This window comes from Chiloscyllium punctatum, chromosome 26, assembly GCF_047496795.1.
Source record: "Chiloscyllium punctatum isolate Juve2018m chromosome 26, sChiPun1.3, whole genome shotgun sequence".
In the NCBI taxonomy this organism is placed as follows: domain Eukaryota; kingdom Metazoa; phylum Chordata; class Chondrichthyes; order Orectolobiformes; family Hemiscylliidae; genus Chiloscyllium; species Chiloscyllium punctatum.
In genome coordinates this window covers 25,095,832-25,118,039 of record NC_092764.1, presented here as the reverse complement: position 1 = coordinate 25,118,039, position 22,208 = coordinate 25,095,832, and the positions used below count along the sequence as shown (strand labels likewise).

At 39.1% G+C, this 22,208-nt stretch overlaps 1 protein-coding gene across 2 annotated transcripts in view; it reads left to right on the top strand.

Annotated features, from left to right (window-relative positions):
* Positions 1–16,386, top strand: part of plcg2 (phospholipase C, gamma 2) — a 209,309-nt gene extending 192,923 nt beyond the window's left edge. For both annotated transcript variants that reach the window (XM_072595954.1, XM_072595953.1), the window contains exons 28-32: positions 354–468; positions 2,393–2,563; positions 4,785–4,873; positions 10,104–10,327; positions 12,835–16,386. In XM_072595954.1, coding sequence (XP_072452055.1) covers positions 354–468; positions 2,393–2,563; positions 4,785–4,873; positions 10,104–10,327; positions 12,835–12,886 — 651 coding nt within the window. In that variant the 3' untranslated portion in view covers positions 12,887–16,386. The remainder of the gene's footprint in view (positions 1–353; positions 469–2,392; positions 2,564–4,784; positions 4,874–10,103; positions 10,328–12,834) is intronic.
* The last annotated feature ends 5,822 nt before the right edge of the window (positions 16,387–22,208 follow it).

The window sequence follows — 22,208 nt, the reverse complement described above, 5'->3', positions numbered from 1 at the left end:
AGAAACTCCATTTACAGTTTGATCCTTCCTACATGTGGGATGTTGAAGCCAATTGCATCATTTTCAGCATCATCCTGGCTGAGTGAAGTCACATTGACCAGAATCAATCTGAGGGCTTGATTGCTGTTTTAAGTTCCATTCTTGTTAGCATGTTACCCTGTGATAGTTATTTTGATGAGCCTGTTTGGATATATTGTGTCAAACCTCCAGCATAGATAGGACTTGAACCCAGATGGTGTGATTAAGAAGCAGAGGTGCTATCACTGCACTTCAAAAGCCCCATGTATTTTATTTTAAAATACTCTTGGTTGGATTTTTGCATAATCTGTTTATTGTTCTCATTGTCTTTGCAGCTTCTTGGTGCCCGTCATCTACCTAAACCTGGCAGGAGTATAGTTTGTCCTTTTGTAGAAGTAGAATTGTGTGGAGCTGAGAATGAGAATAAGAAGTTCAAAACAGTAGTGATAAGTATGTTTGGGTCAAAAATTATTTCACTAATTAAGCTGTTGATGTTTTTGCCTTATTTTTAATTTCATTATGAATGACTTTCCTTGACGATTGAATAAAATCGCAACGTATTGAATTAGTCCCGATTGTGCTTTTAAATACATTGTGAAATATTCTACAACCTCAGATGATTCTGTGTGTGCCAGAGGCTATAGCTGTCAAATATTCAAACCTGAAAAAGCAGCCTGCATGATTGTCCCCTGTTCCACCACCTTCACTCCCTTCGCCACCTTCACACTCTGTTGAACCATCTACAACTGTGCTTTCCAAACACTGTCACCTCACTCAACTGCTCAGAAATGTAATGATGGGAGGGGATTGGTGGTGAGACCCATCAGAATAGGACAGGGAGAAAGGAATCAAGTGAGAGTGTGATAAAGGCATGTGGAGGGTCCTGACTGAATTTGAGGAGAGCTGTTAGAGCAAACTCTAGGGTCAAAATAATGACCTAGATCTTGGAATGAGGGGGACAATTTCAAAGTTTACAAATGTGTCAAACATTTGAAGAATTGAAAACTGTGAGGAGAACAGTGTGGAACTCCAGAAGGACATAGATAATTGGGCAGACTGGGCAGATGAATTTCAATTCAGAAAAATGTGAAGTGATACATTTTGATAGGAAGAACATTGAAAGACAATATAAAATGGGGATACAGTTCTAAATGGGGTCAGGAGCAGAGGGAGGTGGATGTATGCGTGTACAGAACATTGAAGGCTGCAGGGCAGGTAGAAAGAGTAGTTGCTCAAGCACATAGAATTATTATCTTTATTAAGAGAGGAATAGAGTAAAAGATGTGATTTTGAACTTGTATAAGATACTTGTCAGACCTCAACTGGAGTATTTGTGTACACTTGTGGCCAACCACATTATAAGAAAGATGAAAACGTATTGGAAAGAGGGCAGAAGTGATATATAAGAATAGTTCCAGGAATGAAGAACTGCAGTAATGAGAATAGATTGAAGAATTTGAACTCCTTGGAAAGAGAAAAGCTGAGAGGTGATCTGAGAGAGATTTTCCAATTGAAGAGTGGGCTGGATGGAGTAGTGAGAAACATCCTGTTCCTACTTATGAAAGGAGCAAGAATGAGAGGACATGGATGTAAAATGATCTACAAAAGAAGAAAGGGTGAAGTGAGGAAAAAAGTGTTTTCATTCAGTGGGTGGTTAGGATATGGAATGCAGTGCCTGGAAATGTGGGGGAAGCAGATTCAATTGAGGCGTTGAAGAGGGCATTGGATGATTATTTGGATAAAAATAATGTGCTACGGCATGCGGGAAAAAGCAGGAGATCGGCCCATGTTAAGGATGCTTATTTAAATGGCCAGGGCAGGCTGATGGACCAAATGGCCTCCCCCTCTGCTGTAACACTTCTGTGATTCTGTGGCATGGATTGTAACAGTACAGGAAGGCAACTAACTATTTCCTTCTAAAGGGTAACTAGGAAGAGGCAACAAATTCTGTCCTTGCCGCTGATGCTCATATCCCTGAACAAATTAAAAATTACAATCAGAATCTGAAAGAGAAAAGTACTTTTTTTAGGCTTTGAGGTTTTGGTAGAACGCAGAGATTGTGGAATTGTATAAATATCTTGCTGTGATTGTTTATATATAGCAAAGGTGAATCCAATAACGAGATCTCAATCGCATATATTTTTGAATTAGTAAAAGGCAGGTGTTTAAACTGCAGCTATGTGACTTCAGTAATGCATTGTCCATTATTATATGCCTTTGTGCCACACTTAACTGCTGCCAAAAGGCCACAATGTGAAAAGTAATATTCTGTGATATATGAAATGAGCCAAGAGTAATACAGATTAATTTTATAATTGGAGGAAAGTGTCTTGTGAATGATAAGTTATTTAAATCATTTCGTTTTGTATTCCAGATGATAATGGTCTTAATCCAGTTTGGTGTGGAGCAGAAGACACTAATGAGGAATTTGTCATTCGAGATCCCTCTTTAGCTTTTCTCAGATTGGTCGTGTATGAAGAGGATATGTTCAGTGATCCTAACTTCTTAGCTCATGCCACTTTTCCTGTCAAAGGAATTAAAACTGGTTAGTGCCAATGGATCAGAACTTTAGTGGATATGAGTCTTATATAGTAGACAACATAATATATAGTTTAGCCAGACACAACTTGGATAATTTTAGATATTTTGATCCTGGGAGAATAGAAGGCTTGGAGAATGTATCCTCAGTTTTCAACACACATGAATAATTTGCCCATGTAGTCTTGATTTTTGCCCATGAGTTTATTAATTCTATATTTTAATTAAGTAAAATGGCTCCACAATCAAAACAAATACTAAGAATTTGCTGTTTGAATTAATTTTAAAAACCTTGAAAATGTATCCTTCAGCTGTGCCCCCTTGGTGACTGCAGTTTTAATGTGACATCACCTCATTGTACGGGGAGATAATGATTTAGTGGTTTTATCACTAGATTATTAATCCGGAAACTCAGCTAATGTTCTGGGTACCTGGGTTCAAATCCTGCCATGACAGGTGGTAGAATTTGAACTCAATAAAGAATCTAGAATTAAGAGGTCTAAAGGTAGCCATGAAAATATTGTTGATTGTTGAGAAAACCCATCTAGTTCACTAATGTCCTTGTGGAAGGACATCTGTCATCCTTATCTGGTCTGGCCTACATGTGATTTCAGATGCACAGCAATGTGGTTGATTCTTAATTGCCCTCTGAATGTAAATATTGACCCAGCCAGAGATGCTTTATGAGTGAATAAAGAAAATAGCAGTTCCTCCCATCACAATAGGTATATCTCACCAAGGTTTCCACACATTCTCAGGTTTTTATATAAGAGCAATGATTCTGAAATAAGGTGTTCATCTGCAGAGGCCTCTTGTCTAGCCTGGTTGTTTTGTACTTACATTTTTAAATTATGTGTTTTTAAACCATTGATGTAATGTAACCTTGTTTCAATTCTTCCTTCAGTCTAACTTCCATTTTTGAGTTCATTGCGGTTTCGCTGAAATTTATCATGATTTTATATAATGAATTTCTGATGTTACATCTTTGTCAAGAGTCTAATTTATGTTCAAATTTAGAAAAGCAATCATTGAAATGTCTCAAGGGCAACACGTGGCTGGGCTATCATTTGATGTTTCAGTGAAGCATTTCTTGTTAGATTTATGATTGAAAAAATTCCAGTTCATTGTAGCTCATGTTCAGCATACACAAACGTAAACAGTGTATGAAGTAATGTTTTAAACTATCTTATGAACAAAGTTAACATATGTGCTACTTAACATATCTGAGATGGTGTTTAGTTGTCGATATGTGAATGAGGTTTTGCAGCATTTCAATTTATGGTGAATACAAAGTCAATTTGGTGAACAAAGTCTTTCATTAAAATGAAAAGATGGAATAAAATGAAAGTGAAATATTACTATGGCTAAATTTAGATCTCCTATTGTTAGAATACAGCAATGGAAGATGAGACCAAGTCTATAATGGTGACAATTTATCTTTATTGGATATATTCATCAAATTAGCACAGTAGTAATAAATTTAATTGCATTTTCAACATTATCAGTTGCTGGAGAATTATGCTGCACATAACCTAATGTCATCATAACTTTACTATACCTAGGACCAGCAAATCCACTTTGTTAAAAATTTAATATTTCTCGACATTTCTGTTCACCACAAACTGCAGTATCACAAACATCCTGTTTATCCTATGATTTAGAATTTGTATCTTTGCGCATGCTGTGAGCAGGAGTTGTGTGCCTGCATGCATTAAAATTTGAAAACTATGGCAAACTGTTGAGGCAGTCAATGAGACTGTGCATAATCAGCTAGCCATTTGCCTCCAGAATCTGTGATTATCTCTGGAGAGATTGCTGTATTGTGCTACTTCCCCATAAAAATACAAAATACAGCAATTATTTTTGGAAGGCAGCTACAAGACTCGCAGTGGTACAAGAAGGTGACTTCCACCATATTGCTTAGGGCAATTAGCAATGAGCGATAAATGCTGGACTTGCTAATGATGTGCACACCCCATGATGAATAAAAAGAAAGTGGAAAGGGAGTTGGTTCTACTTCACATGCAGAAAATCTTCACTTTGGTAAGGTTTGCATAAAAACTATTAGAAAGTTTTGAATATGAAGCAAACTCCCACTGTGCGTGAATTAGTTTCCATGGGGTTTTGATGTAAGATGTCAATTTGTCAGTATAATTGAAATGTTCATGTCATTTAATGTTCAGGATTTTGAACATTCAGTAAATGCATATTTTTCATATTCTCTCCAGGGTATCGATCAGTTCCTCTTAAAAATGGTTACAATGAAGACATAGAATTGGCAGCTCTGCTTGTCCAGTGTGAAGTGAACCAATTTGGGGTAAATGCTGTCCATTTTTATAACTCAGATTTATTTCCTTAATGAATGTTAAATTGTAACCTGGTGTGTTATTATTGAAAGCCTGAATATATCTCTACAAGTTGCAGGCATCCAAGCCTGATAGATGAAAGAAAAAGAATTCACAGTTATATAACATCTTTTTTGACCTCAACACATCCCAAAACACTTCAAAACTAATGAAGTGCAGTCACTGGTGTAAAGAAATGACATAAAGTGAAAGTGACGGCAGGGTGGATTTCATCTTCTCCACCAGGGATTGCAGATCACACACACTCCGCAGAATGTCGTGGTTTCATCGCATTAATTTCAATTGAATAAAAATCCAGTCGGACTCAAAATTGTACAGGGTAGGCGATATCACCGATCAGATTATGATTCATACATAAGAAATACAGAGCACAGTTTTCTGCTCCCTGAGGTGGCAAGAGAGTTAGTGGGAAAAATTTGGGAGTGTTGGCACTGAAAAATACTCATCCCCTTTTGTCCACGTCACCAATGAAGTGCTGGTGGGGAAGTCCATGGCAGACATTCTGTACTGGTCAATTCACAGCCATAAAGGACCTCAACTCACCATGTCCCCAGTTCCCTGCATTCCTGGCAAGCAGCAAAAGTAATTTATTTCTCAAGTGGACGGCACCTGCTAACCAGGTTGGGAAAGAGTCCTCCATTTGGCCCAATCTGACAGCAATCTGACAAAGATGGAAGGCAAAGGAGTACTTTCTGAAAGACATCCCCTTTCCCTGCCTTTGACTCCTCTGATATCCCCCTCACCCTGACTATCACTCAGTGGAATGAAAGTAGAACACCTGGCATTCCCGTGGTCTCTAGGACCCCAAAGCTTCTGTTGAGTTACGACACAATTTTTGAAGCACTGATTAAGCGTGTAAACTGATTGGTACGCAATCCATTGATCTTTCTTGGCTTAGCACTTACATGGAGGTTATCAACCTCTGTGGATTGCCTAGCTTCTTTAGACAGGAAGGCAGGTGGCTGAGAGCTGTAGAATGGGAATGCTGGATACAATAGTGAAGCTGATAGTCCATGAGCGTTGCTGAGGTTTATGTGTGGTGACAGAGTTAGAGTGACTGTGACAGAGCAGAGAGAAGACGATGGAATCTAACATAATGGAATGCAGAAGATCATTGTCCTTTTTCCTGCACTGCTGTGTATTCCACCTGAATCAGATGACAGCACTGACCCAAGCCGCTCTCTGTGTCCAGGTTGGCTGTGTTTTGTGCCTTGGCATCCTCTGGTGGTCAGCTGGGTAAAGGATGGACCTCCTGTGGACCACCCCAACCAACAGAACCCAATCTGGAAAGGAGAGTGTCAGCTTTCCTTTCGGAGACATTTCAGTTTGCTAAGGGGACAGTGCGCGAGGTAGTTCCTGCCTTGTAGCATCTTGAATCGTGTGCAGCTGGGCTTTCCCTATAGTATCAGTGACTTGTACACCAAAAAGTTCTGGCAGTAGTGGGAATCTTGCCTGTCCTGGCCGAGATTACACTTGAAGGATGACGAAGAGGCTGTTTGCATAATTAATGGAGTGAGGAGTGCAAAGTAGTGAGAAAAGTCACTGTGAGCCATGAACATCTGCCATGAAACAGCTACCCAAAAATAACACAGCTAAAAATTGGAAATTCAACACAACATACATTTTTTCCGGCTTAATAACAAACCCCAATAGCCATTGAGTATGCCTGTGGAATATTCTCTAGTTATGACAGTTCAAGTGGGATAGCTAATAGAAAAGTAAATCATTGAACTCATTACAGCAGTTGGAGTAGTCACAAGTAAGAACTGAAATTTCAACAGGTCAGATTTCATATTGCAGAGCTGTCAATGTAACATATCACAATATATTATTTGCCTTTATTTGCAGTCAACAATATTTGAGTGAAACGACCACCATAAATTTGGCAGAAGAAAGTTAAATTATTTTATAGAATCATAGAGTCATACAGCATGGAAACAGACACTTCCATCCAACTCACTCACGCTGTCCAGACATCCCAGTCTGACCGAGTCACATTTGCCAGCACTTGGCCCATATCCCTCTAAACTCCTCCTATTCATGTATTCATCCAGGTACTTCCTCTGGCAGCTTATTCCATACAGGCACCACCTTCTCCATGAAAAGGTTACCCCTCAGGTCCTTTTTAAATATTTCCTCTCTCACTTTAAATGTATGGTCCCTAGTTTTGGACTCCTCTACCCTGGGAAAAAGACCTTGGCTATACACTCTATCCATGCCCCTCATGATTTTATAAACCTCTATGAGGTCATCCCTCAGCCTCCAATGGTCCAGAGGAAAAAGCCCCAACCTGTTTAGCCTCTCCCTATAGCTCAAACCATACAGATCCAGCAATATCTTTGTAAGTATTTTCTATACCCTCTCAAGTTTAACAACATCCTTCCTATAGTAGGGTGACCAGAATTGTAGACAGTATTGTAAAAGTGGCCTCACCAATGTCCTGTACATCTGCAACATGACATCCCAACTCCTATACTAAATGTTCTGATTAATGAAGGCAAGTGTGCCAAATGGCTTCTTCACCTCCCTGTCTACCTGCAACTCTACTTTCAAGGAAATGTGCACCTGCACTCTTAGGTCTCCCAGGGCCCTAACATTAACTGCATAAATCCTGCCTTAGTTGGCCTTAACAAAATGCAACACCTCACATTTATCTAAATTAAACTCCATCCGCCACTCCTCCGCCCATCAGCCAATCTGATCAAGGTCCTGTTGAAATCTGAGATAATCTTTCCGACTGTCCACTACACCACTACCTATTTTGGTGTCAGCTGCTAACTCTACCTCCTATGTTAACATCCCAAATAATTTATATAAATGACAAAAAGCAGTGGACCTAGTACCGATCCTTGTGGCACATCGCTGGTCATCACAGACTTCCAGTCCAAAAAGCAACCCTCTGCCACCACCTTGTGTCTCTTACCATCAAGCCAATATTGTATTCAATTGGCTAGCTCCCCCTGGATCCCTTGTGATCCAACCTTATTAATCAGCCTATCATGCAAAACCTTGTTGAACACTTTGCTGAAGTCCATATAAACATCTACTGCTTTGCCTTTATCAATCGTCTGTCACCTCTTCAAAATGCTCAATCAATTTAGTGAGACACAATTTCCCTGCACAAAGCTATGTTGACTATCCCTAATCAGTCCTTGTTTTTCCTGTCTCTCAGAATCCCCTCCAACATCTTACCCATCAGTGACATAAGGTTTACTGCTCTGTAGTTCCCTGGCTTTTCCTTGCAGCCTTTCTGAAATAATGACATCACTTTAGCCAACATTCAATCTTCTGGCACCTCAGCTGTGGCTGACAATGACACAAATATCTCATCAAGGGGCCCAGCAATCTCTTTCCTATCTTCTCACAAAGTTCTGGGAAACACGTGATCAGGTCAAGGGGAATTATCTACCTTTATGCGTTTTCAGACCTCTAGCACTTCCTTTTCTGTAAAAAACATCTTTTCAAGACATCACAATTTATTTCCACGCCTTACCTAGTTTCCATGTCATTCTCCATAGTAACTACTGACGTGAAATATTTGTTTAGTATCTCACCCATTTCCTGTGGTCCACATGTAGACAGCCATGTTGATTTGTAAGAGGCCGTATTGTCTCCTTAGTTACTCGTTTGCCTTTAATGTATTTACAGAATCTATTTGGATTCTCCTTAACTCTATTTGCCAAATCTACCTCATGTCTCCCTTTTTGGCCTCCTGATTTGCCTCAGGTATACTCCTACTGCCCTTATACTTCTCTAGGGATTCAAATAATCCCAGCTGTCTATATTTGATACATGAATACTTCTATGATCAGAGCCTCAATTTCTGTAGTCACCCAGCATTCCCTACACCCACCAGCCATGCCATTCACACTATCAGGAACATGCTGTCTCTGAACTCTCATTCTCTCATTTTTGAAGGCCTCCCACTTCCCAACCATCTCTTACCTATTTGGGGTGGCACAGTAGCTCAGTGGTTAGCACTGCTGCCTCACTGCACCAGGGTCTGAGGTTCAATTCCAGCCTCGGATGACTGTCTGTGTGCAGTTTGCACATTCTCCCTGTGTCTGCGTGGGTTTTCTCCAGATGCTCCAGTTTCCTCCCACATCCAAAGATGTGCAGATTAGGTGAATTGGTCATGCTAAATTGCCCATCGTGTTAGGTGCATTCATTAGAGGAAGGTGGGTTACTCTTCAGAGGTTTGGCTTGGACTGGTTGGGCCGAAGGGCCTATTTCCACACTGTAGGGAATCTAATCTAAATAGCCTCCCCCAAACAACTTTTGAAAGTTCATGTCTAATACCATCAAAATTTGCCTTACTTTAGAGCTTTAACTTTTTGATCAATTCCATAACTATTCTAAAACTAACAGAATTATGATCACTTGCCCCAAAGTGCTTTACCATTCACACCCCAGTCACTTGCTCTGCCTTGTTTCCCAACAGAAGGTCAGGTATTTAACAGGGGAAGAAGAATCCTTACGGTGCGGAAACAGGCCTTTGGCCCAACAAGTCCACACCGACCCTGCGAAGTGTAATCCACTCAGATCCATTCCCCTACCCTATTACTCTACATTGGCTCCTGACTAATGCATCTAACCTACAATCCCTGAACACCATGGGCAATTTAGCATGGCCAATTCACCTAACCTGCACATCTTTGGATTGTGGGAGGAAACCAGAGCACTCAGAGGATATCCACACGGACAGTTAACTGAGGCTGGAATCGAATCTGGTTCCCTGGTGCTGTGAGGCAGCAGTGTTAACCACTGAGCCACCATGCCACCCCATAAGTACATCCAGATAGTGAATTAAAAAGTTTTCTTGTACACACTTCATAAATTCTCCCCCTTCCTCCAGGCTCTTAAAACTGTGACAATTCCAGTCTATGTTTGGAAAGTCAAAATTCCCTACCATTACCCAGCAGTGTTATTAATTTAGTAAGAGATCTCAATCTATCCTGTTTTGAATTAAAGAGCTAACGAAGTGGAAGTCACTTCCTCCGCTAAAGAAATTATACTTTGGCAAAATGAACACCTAAAAGATCACAGAGTCATTAAACTTATGTACCATGGTTATTTATGATATTCTGCTGTCCGAGAGCCACAACCTTTAAAAATGATCATGTAACCACTAGCTGGATTAGCTAATCCTGCAATTAAAAGCACATTATTTGATAATCACAGGAAGGTGAAGAGGAACTCTACTCCTCCCATCAGCAACTTCAGCAGCGGCCATTTGAAAGTTTATATGACAGTGCCCTAAAAAGACAACGGACTTTAGATGGGTTATACAGCACCAGTGCACCTCGTCAGCGACAATTTGACCCAATACTATATGATTCTAACACAATACAAACTGGAAGGGGTGGAGGTCAGAGAGATCAGCTGCCAGAGGTTCCAAAGAGGAGGTGAGTACAGTTTATGGAAACTTTAATCCTTCAAAATCACTGAGAAACTAAATGGAAGAGTGATCGCAGATCTCTCATAAATGTCAAAAGTTCCTGCTGGTGATTTTATCTTGTGCCTTGTGTTAATGAGACATTAATAGTTTTGTACCCCTACTGTCCCACGAGCCCCAGTAATGCAATGGGTACCATACTGTTGTGTGCCCAAAGTGTTTGTCATTTTCAGGTATGTTTAATATCCCAGAACACCAGCTGTGAGTTTGTGTTGGAACTGATGCTTGGGATACATTGATTATTTTAATTGGACAACAGTGACGGGAAAATAAGTTTGACATTTTTTCTGAGGTGGCCAGTGGAAATCTCTGAAATTTTAATCCCTATCCACTTTACCCATCGACTTGTTACTGGCCAGCCTTAACCTGGTGAGTTGGTCCCATTTAGCAGCCTGCTTTGTTGACCTGAATGTAGCTGAGCTCTCGAAAACACAGCCTCGGCATTGATGCAGTGGAAGATAAATGTCCTGCCTGTTCTGCTGACCAGGCACTCATTAGTCAAAATCGCCTATTTATCGTTTTCATTGTTTCGTGGGATGTAATGAATTCCTACAGTTCATGTGGAGTACATAGCACCCAAGGTGGATTTATGTAGGCAGTTCCATGATTGTGACCCATACATCTCACTTTTTTTTGTGTTATAACTTTCAATATAAATAAGTGTAGAAATAGATGCACCATTGTATTTTCTTATAATACATACCGTTCACTTTGTGTTACATTCGATCTTAATTTAATATTTAATTAGTTTCATCTTCGTAACCTCCACCGCATGATGTTCATTAAAATATTTAATTTAATGATTCTATAATCAACTGAACAGTCAATGGTCAATTTACTTTGATAAAAGAAACATGCCAAGGAAAAATATCAACATCCTTATCCTTATCTACTCAATATTCGTATTTTAATTTTCATATAAAGTTCCAAAGTACAACCATGTTAAAACAAAGGCTTGCAATAAATTGTACATGGCTGACCAATTTGAGATATTGAGTATGTAATCATGCCCCTGAACTGAATGTCTTTGGGCATTCAGAATGAGAGTCAAGCAATGCAGAACACACTCTTCTCATCAATCTTTTATCAACCTAAACATGTTCCACATAAGTTATTTACATAGTCTGTTTCTTTAAAATAGGATTTCACTGCACCCATGCACATCTCACTGTTTCATGATGGTGTAACATTCATCATTCAAATGAGACAAAATCATGAAGCACAGCAGAAGAGTATTCAATCCAATATGCCTGTGCCATGATTTTAAAAATTATGAATTTGGCCCACTCTCCACCTCTTTTTCTCAGCCCTGCATTTTCTTTTCTCTTTCACAGAATCTGCATCCCTTTCAGTTAATGTATTCCAGATCACAATAAATTTCTCCTCCCTCTCCCACTGGCTTATTTTGCCAATTGTTTTAAACTTCTATCTTCTGCTTAGATTATATTAGATTACTGACAGTGTGGAAACAGGCCCTTTGGCCCAACAAGTCCACACCGACGCACAACCCACCCAGACCCATTCCCCTACATTTACCCCTTCACCTAACACTACGGGCAATTTAACATGGCCAATTCACCTCAACTGCACATTTTTGGACCGTGCCACCGTGCCCCCAACAAGACCACACCGACTCCTTCACCTAACACTACGGGTAATTTACTGACCTTCTTACCTGTGGAACCAGTTTCTCCCTGTCGACTCTGTCCGGTCACAATTTTAAACAACTCTAGTAAAGATCCCTTCAACTTTTTCCACTCTAAGGAGAACAATCCCAGCTTTTCTGGTATCTGTATCCCTAAAATATAAGCACTACTGTAGAGTCATAGAGATGTACAGCATGAAAACAGACCCTTCAGTCTAATTCGTCCATGCCGACCAGATATCGCAACCCAATCTAGTTCCACCTGCCAGCATCTGACCTATATCCCTCCAAACTCTTCCTATTCATATACCCATCCAGATGCCTTTTAAATGTTGAATTGCACTAGTCTCCACCACTTTCTCTGGATACACGTACCACCCTCACCCTAAACCTATGCTCTCTAGTTCTGGATTCCCCCACACCAGGGGGACTTTGTCTATTTATCCTATTCATGCCCCTCATGATTTTATAAACCTTATAAGGTTATCCCTCAGTCTCTGACGCTCCAGGGAAAACAGCCCCAGCCTGTTCAACCTCTCCCTATCGCTCAAATCCTCCAACCCTGGCTACATCTTTGTAAATCTTTTCTGAACTCTTTCAAGTTTCGCAATATTCTTCCAATGAGGAAGGAGATCAGAATTGCATGCAATATTCCAAAAGTGGCCTAACCAATGTCTTCCTTTTGTGGGAGAAACAGAGAGAACTTTGGAATGACCCTATATTTGATTATTTGGTAGACTTTTATAGTAGAATTGCCAAAGCCTAAGTTAAATAACTAACAAACAGAATTTTCTGCTATTTCCGTTCCTCAGAGGCAAAGACAAGGAAAAGAGACCTCCCAACAGCAGCAAGTTTTATACATGAAAGAAGAATGCCTTTATCACCCATCCATAATGCCAACATCAATGTCAATAAAACCAATTAAAATCAGTAATCACTGTAAAGTATGGGATCAGCAAATTTTGAAATTAATGCATTCAGTAAAATTATTGCATTGTACCCATTATTATTTTTGTCAGGTAATTAAGATCATGATGTAAAGTGAAAAACATTGAGTATCTTCCAGCTTTCGTAAACCTCTTTTTCTCTCTTGATTAAATAGTCTATTGACACAAGTGCCTTTCTCAGAAATCTATTCTCCAAACAATCAATCAATTATAATATATCGCACGCCATGTTAAAGAAAACCTTGTGGGATTCAGTGTAACTGTAAAATCAAATAGAATGCAATTCTATCCCCTTGTGACATGGTCTCTGTTCCTTCAGATCAATGTTGATCTTTTGCAAAGCTGAGTTCATTTATCAAATTTCAACTTCGGTAACAATAAATAAGAAGATAGGACACATGACATCAAAGTTATTCCTAAAACCAGTGAGATTTAACTAATAAAGAAAAATGAACCATGTTGTTTCATTGAAATCTGCCAAGAATGTAGACTAACTTGACCACAGAGTGCATCTTGCAGCCAGTTCACAAAGAAAAAGAGCATGTTTTACTTTTGCCAGTTTGAAAGTGGTCAGTGTCAAGATGGAGGACTTGCAGCATGTGAGTTTAGATGCTGATTGAAAATGAAAATTCATAGAAGGTATGATGCAGAGGAATAACAATTCTGTAACTGCTAAAACCATGCTTTTATTATCTAATGTTATCTAACCATTAACATTTATTCAACTTCAAAATATTAAACAGATAGTTATTCCTTTAGCTACTGCTAAAATATCCTGTTAATTTAATATGGATAGTGACATGAATGCAGCTTGTGGTGTATTTTCTGATAAATATTATAATAATTTTCTATAAAAAGCCTATTATTATTAACTGAAAGCCCATTTGGAGTTGGTCCTGCCATCTTGGAATTGAATGTATCAGAAAAAAAGAAAGAAAATAGCAAGTAAATTGCAATGCTGGTTTTACATAACTTGTTCTTGTCCTCAGCACTGGTTTGTCTCCTTCTACAAGCCTTTGTGACAGGTCTAAATACAAAGGACTGATTTGTGATACTTCCTTTGTGGAAACCATTGGGTTTATGTACTCTGTGACTAGTACTTGTTAGGCCAGGAAGGGAAATTACTGGTCACATTTTTGAGAAAACTAGATCTTCAATGGGATCTTCGGCCATAAAAAGGAAAATTATTTTCAGGATAAAAATAAGAACAAATCACTATCGGGAATGAATTGCTACAGTCTCTGTTTACGGTGTCATCAGAAATACATCAATTTTACAGTCATTAAAATCAACTTGGAAGTTTTTTTTCCACAATATATATTTGTGGCATTACTTTGAGTATAACTAAAATGCTTTACTTTATTTGCTCTACATATATTTTACAAATAATTGTGATGTAATTTTGGGATGTACTTTAGTCCATTTGAAATGTAAATTGTTGTAATGAAATTCCATCAAAGTAGTGGAAGATATTGGGTGGCACGGTGGCACAGTGGTTAGCACTGCTGCCTCACAGCGCCAGAGACCTGGGTTCAATTCCCACCTCAGGTGACTGACTGTGTGGAGTTTGCACGTTCTCCCCGTGTCTGCGTGGGTTTCCTCCGGGTGCTCCAGTTTCCTCCCACAGTCCAAAGATGTGCAGGTTAGGTGAATTGGCCATGTTAAATGGCACATAGTGTTAGGTAAGGGGTAAATGTAGGGGTATAGGTGGGTTGCGCTTCGGCGGGGCGGTGTGGACTTGTTGGGCCGAAGGGCCTGTTTCCACACTGTAAGCAATCTAATCTAAGTTACGTCTGAGGAATTCATATATATTTAGAATCCATGTTGGCTTGTTACTACCATATTTTTTTGTTTATTTTTCACATAACAATCAAAATTATCAAACATGTGGCATTTAAAGGGTGATGGTTTGGGATGAGTAGTGCGAAATTCTATTGCCTTTCAATACTGACATATAAAGTGTGCCAAGTTGATGTGTGAGTCAGAGTGTTGTTTTATTGTTCTAAGCTAAAGTCAATGTTAAGAATGCAAAGCTTTGTGTTCCTTTTCCTATAATGCACCAGAAGCCTGCCATTTTATTTCTCAGAAATGCAGAAGTCAATGTTAAACATCAAATGGACAATGCAATATATATTTTCTTTGAACATTGTTCGAAATCTGTTTGGCAAATAATGTCAATATTTTTAACTCTTCTGTTGAATTCTAGCATTTCAAAAATTGAACTAAGAATCAGACCCTATTTATTAATTTTGATTTTAGTAATAGGGATGAATAATATTTGATTTTTTTCCCCTTTTTAGTCTGAATTTTCAAAATGCTGTGTGTTTTCACCATTTTCTCTGAAATTGATCTAAAAAAGGTTGCAGTTGTTTTTCTCAGTTTCAATTTGAGTAAAGACGATTAATGTTAAGATCCTGATCTATTGAAATATTTCTCTGAACTATTAATCAATTTAGTTAGTGAGGAAATGGCTCACATTATGCAAAGTGCACTCAGGGAAACAAAGCTATTTAATTGATTAACCAACTTGCTCTGTAAATAGGTGAGATATTATCCTGTTGCACATATGAGCCATTTTACAAACTCTGATGTATGACAAAAGAAAACTGCAATTCTGGAAACCTGAAGGAAACAATAAATGCTGGAAACACACAGCAGGCCAGTCAATATGTAATGAAGGATACATGTCACGCATTGCATAATTTGTTTTTTCTCTTAATAAATATTATTCTAGAGTATATTTCCACTATTTTCTGTATTTCAATCCAAATCCAATGGTTTCCAGTGTTGTGCAGTTTTTAAATGAAATCCATTAAAATGTTTTAATTTAAGAATGCAGTTGAGGCATTTAAACTGCTGGTGAAGATCATTTGATTCTATAAAGAAACTTCAGGATGCAAATTACAGGCATTTAATATTTAAAACAGAATGCCTTTGAACTACTCAGAGGAAATTGTCAAATAGTTGTATTTATATTCTTCACATTGTACTTTTTGAATAATATGTTGTCTCTTGTAACTTCAATTAATGTATTTTCTTTTTATGGTATTTTAATAGTTAAATTTAAAGTAGACATTCTGCTGCAATATTAACGAGCTTACAGAATGAAGACTTGGTCTGTGAAGAGATTACATTTTTTGACAAGTAATAAATTTGATTGACTAATTCTGTTTTAATTCTGTCAGTATAGTTAGTGTTCTAAAGCTGGATAATGTATTTGAATATTATGGGAACAGCTGAACAATGCTAAAGTGGTTCTGAAAATTGTTCTCAAAAGAAGACACAAGTCTTAGGTTTAATTATTGCTGGGTATAATTATTCAGTGCGTTTATTTTGCATCAGTGCATAGTAAGTTAGGTAGTTTTTTAAGTTATCTTAAAAAGTGAAATTAATTCAATCTAAAGGAAACTTCCAGTTCTGAACATTTTGTGAATTTTGCTTTTTATTGTTAATTATTTAACAAACAAATAAAGAAATATTCATATGTTCATGTCTTTGCTTGAAAATATATTTACGATTATGAGGTGTACCTAGAGTCGTAGAGTCTTTACAACTGGGAGAGGAGCTCTTTGGACATCTATCAAGCATCTGTCTATTTTCATCCATTTTCCAGCACTTGGCCCATAGCCTTGCAGGATATAGCATTTCAAGTGCTTATCTAAATAGTTTTTAAATGTCTTGATCATTCACATCTCTACCACACTTTTTTCTTAGCCATGACTTGGAGGTGGCGGTGTTGGACTGGGCTGGACAAAGTTAAAAATCACACAACACCAGGTTATAGTCCAACTGGTTTATTTGGAAGCACCAACTTTTGGAACGCTACGCCTTCATAAGGTGGTTGTGGAGACAGTACATACTTTTATATTTGGGTGCTCTTCCTATGCCTTTTTTCTTGAAACGGCATTGCAGCATATAAAGTAAAAATTGTTTTAAGCCTATTTAATTTGTTTTTAATTACATCACTGTTCGTCCAGCACCTCTTGCCAGATGTCTTCTATCCAGGGCCCTGTGTTTGGTCAGCTCAAAGAAAAAAACACAGGCAGTTTGTTTCTGTTGGCTATCACTAATAGTTTTATCTATCTCCAGAGGAGACCTGCGTCTCAGTCTTAACAGGAAAAGGTCTGTCTCTTTCCCTGATTAAAAGAATTTTGCAGTTTTATTGATTTTGTAGAAATTCCTCATTTTTGTCTTGACTAAATTGATCAGCCTGCCTTGTGTTTCAGGCCCACAATAAACTCTTTGATGTTTTTGGTCAGGGTTCTTCTTTCACCTCCATGTTTCATGTCATCATTGTGAGACATACTCCACAATGCATTGACACTCATTCATCTGAAAGAGATAAAGGAGCAGGAAAATGATGAAAAGGTGATTTGAAGTTTTTTAAAAATGGGAATAATATGTTGGCTAACATAAGTATTCTGCATACTGTCTCTAAACTAGTGAAAAATATTAATTTCTAAGGGTAATTGCAGAACACCATGTCTGACGATTATATAAGGTTAGGTGATCAGGGTTAAAATATATACACCAGATTGAACCATCTTGGCTCCCTTTCAGTAAATTTATGATGAAAGACTGAGGGTGGGTTTCCCACAATCAAGTGTATGCCACAGGAGTGAGCCCACCTCTGGCTCATTCCACTTTCATTTTCAGTCAATGGCCTGTCAACTAATATAAGGAGGGGTTTCTGTCCATCTGCTGGAAGAAGACCTGCTTAATTAATTTGCCAAACACTTGAATGTCAGCTACAATGCACCACAACAGTAACGATGCTCACTGTGGCTTTGCAGGAGGCCTGCAGGATAAGGTTCCATAGATGACACCAAACCCAGATAAATCTGGGATATTAACAGGACAGGGTTGGCAGGGCAGGTTAGAGAGAGCAAGGCAGGTGAAGGACTTGAGTCCAAGCTAGTTGTTGGTTATTGAAGGGGGGGGGGGGGGGGGGGGTTCAGCATAAGGGTGAGGAGGTCCTTCCCTTTGACTTGCCCGTAGCCTGCAGAGTTGAACACAGGCCTTCTTTGCTGCCTGAGAGTCAATGGAATGAAGCCCTGAATTGCCCAGTTAAAGGCCTCAATTGTATAACAGGTGAGTGGCCCCAACCAGCACCACCCCACAAATTTAAAGAACATGGTACAGGCAGGCTAACAGCATCCACACCACTGATGGCATGGTACCCTAATTTCTAGGCCCATCTGCCTATTTTCCCACTTGGAGGGTGGCCCTTTTAATTCAGCTTCATTATTTTTCATTCAAAAACTTTAATTATTAGTCATGTACCAAATTTAACTGATGAGTACACCAAATATTTTTAATATCTGTCAGTGTTATCACAGCTTTCCCAACACCAAGTCACTGTGACTTAACTGACATCAATCAGTCACCTGTGTAGCTAATTAGAAGTTTACAGGTGAAGCTTGTTACAGGCAATGCAAACCATCAAAGTGAGGGTGGGGTAGGGAGAGTGGGAAGGGTCTAAATCCAAATGGGGTTGGATAGTGAAACAAAGCACAGTATCCCCCCCACAGTTTCCACCTCTCTCGAAAAGCATCAACAACATTGATGGACACTAAGTGCTCCCTCTCAGACACGACCATAACCATGGAGGAAGGGCGGACAGTCGACAGATTTGAGCCTCTCCACAGTCCTGCTGTGGACCTGTTAATAGCTACACCAGATTTTCAAGATTAGAGCGGTGCTGGAAAAGCACAGCAGGTCAGGCAGCATCCGAGGAGCAGGATCATCGATGTTTCGGGCAAAAGCCCTTCATCAGGAATGGTGATTACTCAGGAATGAAGGGCTTTTGCCTGAAACGTCGATTTTCTTGCTCTTCCAATGCTGCCTGACCTGCTGTGCCTTTCCAGCACCACTCTAACCTTGACTCTGATCTCCAGCATCTGCAGCCCTCACTTATGCCACATCAAATTTTTCAGTCAATTGGATTAGTAACTGCAGGGAGGCCAGACTATCTGGCAGTTCAAAGGATTCTTCCATGTTTTGTCTGAGAGATTTTTTTGCATTTTAAATAAAGGCATTTCTTCTATACCATGATAATTGTATTCCTGTGTGACCCTGTGCTGTACAAAAATCACGCAATACAAATAAAATGCAAAGTGTTGGCAATGTAATAGTGTTATAGCCAAGGCACACTTTAAAAGTTTGTGTTTTAGAAACAGCCTTCCCTATTCACCCAATCACATTAGAGCCAATTCGTGTTAACAAAAGACACTTTATAGCAACACTGACTGGAGGTCAAATTGAACCGAGCAAATTCTCAATTTAGGGTGGATTTGTACTGAGTACTCAGCTCATCGAGAATGATCAAAGATGGCAGTTTGACTTAACAAGGGGCAAAGACTAGGATTTATTTGTTTAAAAATCTGTTTTTACACGTTAATGCTGTTTTACAATTGTTTTCATTTAGGATCAGAGAACAGGACTTTTATTCCCATGTCCTAAATTCCCCATTAGGTCAAAATGTCTAACAGGAAACCTCAAATGCCAGCCAAGAATGCAGAGTGCAAAGTTGGAGAAGGTTGTCTTTTAGGATCCAGGCTAATTAAAAGGCAGCAAGCAGGCTCCCTAGTTTGGAGGACCAATAGACAGGCATTCAGCAGTCAAAGCAGCAACCTTCCTGTCAGAGGTGAGCACTGCTGAACAATGTAAAGAGGCAGATCTAAGGTGTCACATTTGTCTTTACAAATGAGGCTCTGCCTAAGCCATGATGCCAGAGGAGGAAACTCTGTTATGAGAGTGGTTCAAAATTAAGAAGGAAGAAATTTTGGAAAGACTGTTGGTACTTAAGGTTGACAAAGCACCAGCACCAGATGAGATGCATCCAACGTTTATGAAGGACGGGAGGGTGAAAAAAAAAGAGGCACTGATCATAATTTTTTCAGTCCTCCCTGGGGTCAGGGAAAGTGCCAGAAGACTGGAGAATTGCAAACATTATGGCCTTAGTGAATAAAGGCTGTAATGATAATCCCAGCAATACAGACCAGTCATTTTAACTTAAGTGGTGGGGAACCGTCTAGAATTATTCAGGATTGAATTAGTCATATGGATAAAAGTAGGTTGATTAGGAAGAGTCAGCATGGATTTCTAAAGGGGACATTATGTTTAACTAATTTCCTAGAGTTTTTTTCGGAAGAGTTAGCAGAAAGACTCGATGAGGATTACACTGTTGATATGGTATACACAAATTTCCAGAAGGTGTTTGGTTCAGTGCCAGACAGCATACTTGTGAGGAAAGCTATGGTATAGTAGCAACATTGATGCAAAATTGGCTGTGATAGGAAACAGAGAGTAATAGCAGAGAATGGTCAACCGATATTTTTCAGGATTGAAAAGGTTTATAGTAGCGGTTGCCAGGGACACTTTCTTCTTCTGATTTAATGATCTGGATCTTGGTGTGCAGGCAGCAATTTCAAAATTTGGTAAATGAAATAAAACTTGGAAGCATTATAAAGTGAGAGGATAGTGTAGATAACATGACAAGATGGTGATGTTGCCAGATACATAGCAGATGAGGTTGAATGTAGAGAAGTGTGAGATGATGCACTTTGACAGAGAGATCATTGGAAGACAAAGTATGATACGGGGTACAGTTCTAAAGGGGGTGTAGGACCAGAGGGACCTGAGTGCACAGGTCAGATCCCATTGTTGGGATCGTATTATTTGTTGAGCTTCCACCACCTTAGTTAATTATCCATTACCATCCGTGGACTTTACAGGACAGCAGAGCTTAGACCAAGTGTCACAGCTGCACCAAGTTAATACCTCATTATTTAGGATTGATTGTAGAATTGGGGACATTCTTCATGAAGAACTTGTGCTCGAAATATTGACTCCTGCCTGACCGGCTGTGCTTTTCCAGTGCCACACTTTTTGGCTCTGTTTATGTGCATAGAGCATTGAAGACTTGATCATTAAAAGATTAGATAATAAAGTATACAGTGTCCTTGACGTTATTAATAGAGGTAGAGTACAAGAGCAAGGAGGTAACGTTGAACTTGCAGAAAAGACTTACTAGACCTTAGTTGGAGTATTATGTACAGTTATGGATGCCACATTATCGGTAGAATGTGAATTCATTGAAGAGAGTGCAGCTTTTTGCAAGGTTCCAGGTATGAGAAGCTTCAGTTAGGACTGTTTGCCTTGGAAAGAAAGCTGAGAAGAGATTTAATAGGTTTTCAAAATCAGGGAGGATAAAGTAGGTAGGGAAAAGCTGTTCCTACTGATAAAAGGAATAAGAGGACAGATTAGAAATAGTGTACAAAGGTATGGGAAAGAAACAGGGGAATGGCACTACGCTTAAATTTGAAGAGCTGGTGCAGTATGATGGGCTGAATGTCCTCCTGCATCAAACGATTTTGTGATTCTGAAACCAATTAACTTCTCATCTTTTTTTCTCCCTTAAAGCACTACTTAATTTTTCAAACCACCTCTATGATCAACCTTGGCTAGGCGCAAATTCCTTTTTATAGCACTTCTGTGAAAACCGCTGGAATATTTAACTACATTTTTAAAAATTCCTTCATGGAATGGAAAGTATCACTGACCAGGTCACCATTTACTGCTCAGCCCTAAATTACCCAGAGAGCATTTAAGAGTCAACATTACCATGAGTATGTGATTATTTGCAGGCCAGACCAGGTAAGGATGGCAGATACCTTCCTTAAAGGTCATTGGTGAATCAGATGTGTTTTTCATGCTAGTAAATAATGGCTGCATAATCAGCATTAGACTTTTTAATTCCAAATTTCTTATTGAATTCACATTCCACAATCTAGGATTCAAACTCAGGTCCCCAGAACATTATCTGGGTCTCTGGATTAGTAATCTTGCAATACCATGAGGTCATTGCCTCTGCATAGGTGCTATTTAAATTCAAATTGTTGTTAATGCTATAATGTCAACACCTTTTCTGCCTCAGACTAAAACAGTGGATTTTGTTAAATCCACAATACAGTTAATTTCCACCATATCCACTACTGTCAACTCCTATCCCCACTGCATATATCTCAGGTTATTTTTATTTTACTTTTACAAATGCTGTGATCCTAGCTAGCAGTAACATTACATAGTTCAGACCCCGTTGCTGGGATAGTGTTATTTGTTGAGCTTCGACCACCTGAGTTAATTATCCACCACCATTGACTGACTTCACAGGACAGCAGAGCTGAAATCAAGGTTACAATTGTATCAAGTCAACACCTCATTCTTTAGGGTTGATC